Here is a 9167-nt window from a genome sequence, read left to right as displayed (position 1 = left end):
AGCTCCATGAGGGCTGGAATCCCACTGTCTTGCCTTTTTCTTATCCTCAGTGTCTATTACACTACCTGACAAGTGCTTTTAAAATATGCTTCACGAATGAAGCAAGAATGAATGAACAGCTCCTCCACAGTCTCAACACCCAGCTTAAATCTCACTGCCATAGGGAATATGAATAATAGCTGACATTTAATTAGGGCTTACCTTGTTCTAGTGGTTACATATATTATCTCAGTTAATGAGGTCCCTCCATTTACCTCCTGTAACTCATGCAGTAGTTATTATCCGTGCTACTCCTTTCATACTAAATCACAATTTAGCCTCTTGCTTTGGTATTTAATATATTACATTCATCACTCTTTTTGCTCCAGTAGCAAAATTAGTGCTCCTCCACAGCCCAGTGCCAAAGCACACAGAAAGAGCTCAAGATATACTGAATAACTGAAGATGTCCCCAGACCCCGCCTACCATTCCTAGGATTATAATAGTAACGTAAAAAAAATATTGAGAGACTGTCTTTATTATGTCAAAGATAAACACAGTCAGACTTTAGTTAAAGCAGTGAAAACATTTTATTGAATAACTATTGACAGTTGAGCAAAGAGCTGAGTTACCTTCAGATTTATAGAGAGGTAACTGGGCTTTTTAAAGAGAAAATGAATTGGGGGGCAATGGGGCGGGGAAGAATGGCAGAAGCCTGAGAAGAGTCTGCGAAGTGAAAAAATTACAAAAAATGGGAAGGGAGGGAATCAGTCCATGTGAAACCCATCTAGGCTTGCTAACTGGTGCTTATTCGAGTTATGCCTCTACCCTCCCAGAGACTATGTGACAAGGCCTTGTCTTCAGGTGTTGGCTAGAACAAACAGTACATTCTTTTGGCAGCCTTGAGTTATCACAGGCAGACACTTTAAAGGGATCTAGGGCCATTCTAGGAATGTAGCCTTTGATTGAAACTATGTTAGCATTTGTTCAAGTCTTTATAGGCCAAGGTTGAGGACAAGTTGAGAAGGGGACTCAAAGGAGTTTGGTCAAAGAGAGAATCTTTTGTCAACTGTAAACTTCAAACAGAAAACCTAACCCACTTTGCAAGTGGACAAACTGAATTCTACCTGTAAAGATGTCAACAATGGTTAAAACACGATAGTTTGAGCTTTGAGGCATGAGATTTCTAGTTCAGTCCCCTCATTTTCCAGAAGAACTTGCTAAAACCTCAACTTTCTAGAAAGAATTGCCTATTCTGTCACAAATGCTTCAAGACCAAGGTCACCAAGTTTCACATTAAGGAACTATAAGAGGCTGGGCATGGTGGCTCATGCCTATAATCTCAGCACTTTGGGATGCCAAAGCAGGTGGATCACCTGAGGTGGGGAGTTCAAGACCAGCCTGACCAACATGGAGAAACCGCGTCTCCACTGAAAATACAAAATTAGCCAGGTGTGGTGGCACATGCCTGTAATCCTAGTTCCTCAGAGGGCTGAGACAGGAGAATTGCTTGAACCTGGGAGGTGGAGGTTGTGGTGAGCCAAGATGGCAACATTGTACTCCAGCCTGGGTAACAAAAGCCAAACTCTGTCTCAAAAAAAAAAAAAAAAAAAAAAAAAGAATGGGTTCCTAGCATTACATCTTAATTGTTAGGTTTTGAAATACCTGCTTTGCAGTGTTGCAGAATTCCAATCAGAAGAGATCTGCAGTGTTGAGGATTTTAGGAGTCCCTTCATACACATCCAGGCTGTGGCTTGGGGAACCTGAAATCTGTGATGATGGAGACTAAACGGAAGAGGATCCTCCCAAACTCCTCTAAATGCTTCTGCAGTCTGGAAATTCTGTTCTACATCTCACCTTAGGTTTCAGTTATAATGTACTCCTTCAGGTTTGGGGCTCAGATCAAAAGGAACACCCCTAGACTCCGAGGAGTCCTCCCTGCATTGTAAAAGATGGTATTGGGACATTCTGCTCTGCTTATACCACCTGGGTGTGGTCTTTCCCAAGGCTGGCAGTAAGCATGGAGTCTCAAAGGGCTCTTATATCCAGCACTCTACCCTTTAGAGCAATTAGCGTCATTTCTGAAATCATTTCAGGCTCTGACACCCAACAGTGATCTCCGCCTTTGGGTTTCACCCTGGAGCAGATGTGTACAGTCAGGAAAATGTCACCCAACCTGTCTCTCCCATCTGACAGGTTAGCAGGAAGCACCTGTCCTACTGGGTGTGTTTTCTTGACAAGGGCTTCCCTCCTAGAGAAGAAGGTGTCTTCTCTCTCTCTCTCTCTCTTTTTTGAGACGAAGGCGGGCACTGTCGCCCAGGCTGGAGTGCAATGGCGCGATCTCGGCTCCTTGCAACCTCCACCTCTCAGGTTTGAGCGATTCCCCTGCTTCAGGCTACCAAGAGGCTGGGATTACAGGTGCTCACCACCACACCCGGCTAATTTTTTGTATTTTTAGTGAAGACGGGGTTTCACTATGTTGGCCAGACTGGAACTCCTGACCTCGTGATCTGCCTGCCTCCACCTTCCAAAGTGCTGGGATTACAGGCGTGAGTCATCTCGCCCCGCCGTGTCTTCTCTTAATTAAATCTTTTTTTTTATTGCATTTTAGGTTTTGGGGTACATGTGCAGAACATGCAAGATAGTTGCATAGGTACACACATGGCAGTGTGTTTTGCTGCCTTCCTCCCCTACTGTTCATTGCAGTAGAATCTGGGCAATGTATTTTACAAAAGACTGTTTTTGAGCTTCTTAAATGGCCGGCGGGGAGGGGGGGTGGTAATTAAATGCCATGGGTCTAATGACATGCACATTTTCCATTCCAGCGGCTCGAAGTTCCTTCTCTGATAAATAGTTAAGCAATTATCTCTTTGGCCACTACCTGCCTCCCCCAGGAATGGTCTGCCAGGGTGATGGGTACTCCCCTGCCACTATCCAGAGTCTCTGTAAATTAGGAAGAATTCTTGACGTCTCAAGTAACATAGCTCTTTATGGGAGTGGAACGTGGCTGTCTTTCCTCATTTTAAAATAGAAATTCTGGGAACTAAGCACCATCAAGGTGGCCATGATTTACCAAAATGCCAGTTTTTCAAAGTTCTTAAGTGCACAACCTTCCAGAATGTAGACCCAACAAGGCGAAAGGAGACAAAATGTAATGTCATGATTTTGCACGGCTTGTCTCTGACAGCGTCAAGACCTCACATTCACTCGAGGGCTCAAATTTAGATACTGATATCTCCACGTGAAACTGTAGAGTCCTGAGCGCTTGTGTCAGGTCACTTACCACCTGTAAATGAACATTTAAAATATGCCAAAATGTACTCGTGGCATTGCTTACTTTTTGTTTGTTTTACATATCAAGAATCAAAAAGAAAAATAGTCTAATCCTGCCCCAGCCTCTAGGAGGCCGGGGTTCAGGGTCCCAACACCGCCGGAAGGAGGGGTGAAAGGTGAATTGGAGGGCGGCGTTAGAGAGGCAGGAATTTCAGGGTCGGCTCCTAGGCCTGGCTGTAGAAGCTAAGACTGGAGCGGAGCTTCAGCGCTGCGGCAGCCAAAAGGACGCCGCGTTGCGGAGGCGCACGGAATGGGGCTGGGCTGCGGCTGGATGGGGCCGAGCGCCTTGCCGGGCCGTGGTGGGACGGGGCGGGGCTTCGGGTTGGATGGGGCGTGGCCGCGGGGGATGGGTGGCGCTTGGGCGGAACGAGGCGGGGCTTCGGAAGAGATGGGGTGGAGCCGTGGCGAGGCGCTGCCGCAGGAAGGAAATGCGCTGGCGCGGAGACTGGGGTTGGTTCCTGGAGGGGCCGAGGGGGCGGGCTCGGGCCGGAACTCCAGAGGCGACCTCCGCCAACTACTCCTGCTGCGGGTGGCGCAGTAGCCGTCCGCGGCTCCGAGCGCCGGAAGGGCCAGGTGTCGGAGCTCCTGGAGCTGCAGCCGGCGGGTGGGGCTACAAGTGGGTCCATTTTTGGGTATCTTTCTTCCTCCTTTTCTCGGCTCTTCCCCAAAAGCGGAAGGTTTAGGGCAGAGCGATAATCAGACCCATCCACTGTGCCCCAACACGTGCAGGGCTGCGAGGGTACTCGTTCCTCCCTGGACCCCAAGCGGTGTCTGGTACGCCGGTATGGACGTATCTTCCTAGAGTGAAAAGTTGTTTAGCCGTTCCGAAGTTGGTTTTTGGGGGGAAGGGCAATAGCGGGAGAGCCATACGGAACGCAGGCGTCCTGACGCGAGGAACGCCTCTTTCCACGCCCCGTGGCATGGAGTTTGATAGGGCCCTGGATCCTCAGGTTCACCCTTCCTGGAGTCCTGGACTCCCACCTGCGAGCAGCGTCAGGGCTGTGCCACTTTCACCCACGTTAAACGCATTGCATCCTCTTTTCTGTGTCCTGTCTAGATGCCTTGACTCAGTGATGCAGAACCTCTTAGGGTTAGTTGGAAGCCACAGCCCAGCCTCTCGATGCAGCCTGAATCCTGCCGGTGTGAAGAGGAGACCCCTTCCCTCTTGTGGGGTTTGGATCCTGTGTTTCTAGCCTTTGCAAAACTCTACATCAGGGATATCCTGGACTTGAAGGAGTCCCGCCAGGTGCCAGGTATGTGGCTGGCCACTCTGATGGATGCCCTGGACTGTATCTGCCCCCATCCCAAAGTCTCAGAAAGCTGGCATTAGAGGCTTTTAAGAGAGCCTTCCCTGCTGCAGGCTTTAAAAGTGACCTCGCTCGGACGTTTGCATGAGTTCATTTATTTGCAAGGTAAAAAAAAAAAAAAAGTCTAAATCTGTTTTTTTTTAAATAGGTGTTTGGGAGAGTAACCTTTGTACTGAGCTTTTTACCTGCATATAGGGTCTTTCATATTTGAAATGCTCATTTGTTTTTCTTTGGGCCTGCTCCTGTTGGAGAGATCGCTGGGCCAGGCATTCCTAGGCCTGGCTCCTTTCCTAAATGTGCCACTTATCTGGACTGGGCATGTGATTCACCTTCTGCAAAGTTTAGGTTTCTTTGTAAAAATGGAGCTTAACCTTGTGTAATTGTCTAATGGGGATTTGTTTTCTTTTGAATTAAGCAGAATCAAAATATTACTAACTCCCTGAGAGGAAGGACATCATCTGTCTTGTTCGCCTGTGTATTCCCAGGATTTAGAACAGTGCCTGGCGTATAGTTGGCCCTTAAATAGAAATAGCAGTTGAAGCAACAAGGCATTATACATGTAAAGTTTAAAAGTTTTTTTGGGGCCAGTCACAGTGACTCACGCTTGTAATCCCAGCATGTGGTAGGCTGAGGCGGGCAGGTCACAAGGTCAAGAGTTCGAGACCAGCCTGTCCAATATGGTGAAATCCTGTTTCTACTAAAGAATACAAAAATTAGCCAGGCATGGTGGTGCATGCCTGTAGTCCCAGCTTCTCAGGAGGCTGAAGGAGGAGAATGACTTGAACCCAGGCGGTGAAGGTTGCAGTGAGCTGAGATCGTGCCACTGCATTCCAGCCTGGGTGACAGAGTGAGACTCCGTCTCAGGAAGAAAAAAAAAAGTTTTTTTTTTGTATTAGATTAGTGGTTACCAGAGACAGGCTTATCATACCTAAAAATATAACAAATATAGTTTGGGGTGGATTTAAATAATTCACGTAGCTGTGGGTAGATCGTCACATGTTTACTGTGCTATTTGAGAAGTTTGGTTAAACTTCCTTCGCTATTTTAGTGAAGCTACCAGTCAAGGGGCCTTCGGAATAACAAGCTATGAGTCAGAAATAGTCAAGAATCTCAAGCATCCACAGTTTTAATGAGATAAGATTTTGTTTGTTTCCAGTGATATGTACAAATATACTTGGATGACCTTATGCTAATACCTTTTGTTCAGATTTTTCACCACACCTTTATTTCCTAATTATTGTTTGAAATGGTCTGTTTTCCTCTTGGAAGGTAGCCAGCCTCCTCCACAGTTTTCCATTTTCCATTCTATTATTCTTCATAGCTTATCTCTTCAGAAAGAATTTTTTTTTTTTTTTTTTGTGACGGAGTTTCGCTGTTGTTACCCAGACTGGAGTGCAATGGCACGATCTCGGCTCACCGCAACCTCCGCCTCCTGGGTTCAAGCAATTCTCCTGCCTCAGCCTCCTGAGTAGCTGGGACTACAGGCGCGCACCACCATGCCCAGCTAATTTTTGTATTTTTAGTAGAGATGGGGTTTCACCTTGTTGACCAGGATGGTCTCGATCTCTTGACCTCGTGATCCACCTGCCTCAGCCTCCCAAAGTGCTGGGATTATAGGCGTGAGCCACCGCGCCTGGCCTCAGAAAGAAATTAGTTCACACCAAATCCTAGCTTTCCTTGCTTAATGATCTTCTGCGGGTGAGCAAACAGGTACCAAGGACATGGTAGGGGCTTAACTCTTCCTGTAGGCAAAGGACTTTATCATGTATTAAAAACAAACCAACAAAAACAGGACCAATGATCTTTGATTTATCACTGGTGAGAATGTTTCCAAGGTGTTTTAAAACTGAAACTTCATAGTTGAAGCAGACATTAACTATAATTTTACAGAGTGGATACTTTTAGACCTGGGGTCTTCAACCCCTGGGGCCACACATCAATGCTGGTCCATGGTCTGTTAGGAATGGACCGCACAGCAGCAGGTGAGCGGTTGGCCAGTGAGCATTATTGCCTGAGCTCCACGTCCTGTGAGATCAGCAGCGGCATTACATTTTTTTTTCTTTTTTCTTTTTTCTTTTCTTTTTTTTTTTGAGACAATCTTGCTCTGTCGCCCAGGCTGGAGTGCAGTGGCACAATCTCGGCTCACTGCAACCTCCGCCTCCCAGGTTCGAGTGATTCTCCTGCCTCAGCCTCCCAAGTAGCTGAGACTACAGGCGCATACAGCCACACCTGTCTAAGTTTTTTTGTATTTTAGTAGAGACAGGGTTTCACCGTGTTGCCCAGGATGGCCTCGAACTCCTGAGCTCAGGCAATCCACCCACCTAGGCCTCCCAAAGTGCTAGGATTATAGGTGTGAACCACAGCACCCGGCCGGCATTACATTCTTAGAGGAGCACAGACCCTACTGTGAACTGCACATCTGAGGGATCTAGGTTGTGCATTCCTTATGAGAATCTAATGCCTAATGATCTGAGGTGGAACAGTTTCATCACCAAACTGTTCCCCCAGTCACCATCCCTGGAAAAATTGTCTTCTTCAAAACTGGTCCCTAGTGTCAAAAAGGCTGGGGACCACTGCTTTAGACTATATATGGAATTCCACTCACCTAGGTGTTTGTTTTGGTTTATCATAAAGACAAAAATTTTGACTGCATAAAATTTAGGAATGTTTAAACAGCAAAGAATATCTTAAACAAAATAACAAAGACAAACCCCAAAAATGATAAAGTATGAAATGAATGTGTTGTAGTAGAATAAAGAATTTGGCTGCCCTTTGACCTTGGTTCCTGCAGGGTAACATCTAAATTATTCTAGTGTCCTGAGTGATAGGAGCGTCATCATTATTCATAGTGGCCTCTTGAACCAAACTGCGAATCAGGTGGCTTGTGCTAGACCCCTAGATAGTTTGAGGTGGGGGCTGTCTATGCCTGAAAGACCAACTGTTTGATTAGAGAGTTGGAGTTTTGAGCCAGATCATATTAATCTGACCTTTTGGGAGGGTAGAGGGACTGGAGATTGAGTTCAGTTATGTGGCCAATAATTCAGTTAGTTGTGCCTACCTTATGAGACCTTAGTAAAAACTCTGGACACCGAGGATCAGGTGAGCTTCCATAGTTGATCATCATGTGTCAGTGGGTGATGTGTCAAAGACACAGAAGCTTTGTGTTTGTGCCCTCCCAGACCCTTCCCTGGGCATCTCTTCATTTGGCTGGCCCTGATTTGTACTCTTCATGGATAAAACTATAATCATAAGTATAGCACCTTCCTGAGTCCTGAGAGTCATTCTAGCAAATTATCAAACCTGAGGGAGTATTAGGAACCCCCAAATTTATAACCAGTTGGTCAGAAGTGCAGAAGGCCTGAGGACCCTCACAAAACTTGGGACTCATGACTCAAGTGAGGGCAGTATTTTGGGGGACTGTGCCCTTAACCTGTGAAATTTAACCTGTGATGCTAACTTTGAGTAGTTAGCATCAGAATTGCATCACAATATTGTCGCAAAATGTCGGGTCCCCTAAATTTGAATTTAGAGTTAAACTAAGAAAAATACTGTGAAATTTGGTTGTGGTAGTATTTAGATTTTTGTGGGCTTATTATTTCTTTCTTTCTTTTTTTTTTTTTTTTTCATTAAAAAGAAATAGCCCAGGTACAGTGGCTAATGCCTGTAATCCCAGCACTTTGGGAGGCCAAGGTGGGAGGATCCCTTGACCTCAGAGTTCAAGACCAGCCTCGACAACAAAGTGAAACTCCATGTCTTATTTTTAAAAAAGCAGTGCCTATTGTCCCAATTAGTCAGGAGGAAGAGGTGGGAGGATCACTTTAGCCTGGAAGGTCAAGGCTGCAGTGAGCCATGATTGTACCATTGCCTTCCAGCCTGGGCAATAGAGCAAGACCCTGTCTCAAAAAAAAAAAAAAAATCAATGTATTTTTAATAATAGCTCATAACATAGAGAAATCATATTTTTTGTTTTAAATATCTCTGTGTCAAACTTTAATGATGGGTTAAATAATACTTTTTAATTTAAATCAGTATATAATACTTATCCTATTATTCTAGTGGTTACATGAAGTAGAAATAATATATTAATAAGAATTATATTAAATCTGTTTGAAAAACATTATCTTAGGTGTTTAAATGCTATCAAACATAAATAACAATTATAGCATCTATTAAATAACAGTAGTTAAACTAAAAAGTGAGGAGTCAAAAGTACTTTTAAAAAGAGAAAACAGTCAAATGTCTTGATGTGGTTGTGGATGTTCAGGGTCAGCTGCTTGAAATCTGAATCAACCTTCCTGTGACCCTGAATCCCTGAGCTCTTACAGCTGGACCCTCCTCCTTCTTGGGGGCCTGATGATCCAGGGGGTCCTCTGATGCTTTTAGGTCTCTGTGGGCTGCATGTGGAACAGCAGGAACACAAGGGCCACTTGGGAAAGGCTGGAACATGAGCTCTGTTATCTAGTATTTGTTGCCGTTTTCTTTTCTTAGTTCATTGAGCTTTCTCAGTTGACAGAGCAGCCATCCAACTTTCTTGAACTCTCTTCATAT

General features: G+C 45.3%; 1 protein-coding gene across 3 annotated transcripts in view; it reads left to right on the top strand.

Annotated features, from left to right (window-relative positions):
* The first annotated feature begins 3696 nt into the window (after window positions 1-3696).
* The window catches only part of STN1 (STN1 subunit of CST complex), a 43030-nt gene continuing 37559 nt past the window's right edge, over window positions 3697-9167 (top strand). Inside the window, exons 1-2 of one of the 3 annotated variants that reach the window (XM_002756577.7) lie at window positions 3697-3762; window positions 4370-4565. In XM_002756577.7, the coding sequence (XP_002756623.3) occupies window positions 4433-4565 (133 nt within the window). In that variant the 5' untranslated portion in view covers window positions 3697-3762; window positions 4370-4432. The other 2 variants (XM_009010230.5, XM_035268990.3) reach the window with 2 other exon arrangements.

Source organism: Callithrix jacchus, chromosome 12 (assembly GCF_049354715.1).
Source record: "Callithrix jacchus isolate 240 chromosome 12, calJac240_pri, whole genome shotgun sequence".
Classification (NCBI taxonomy): domain Eukaryota; kingdom Metazoa; phylum Chordata; class Mammalia; order Primates; family Cebidae; genus Callithrix; species Callithrix jacchus.
The sequence above is the reverse complement of the archived record's forward strand: the minus strand, read 5'-3'. Positions and strand labels throughout refer to the sequence as shown.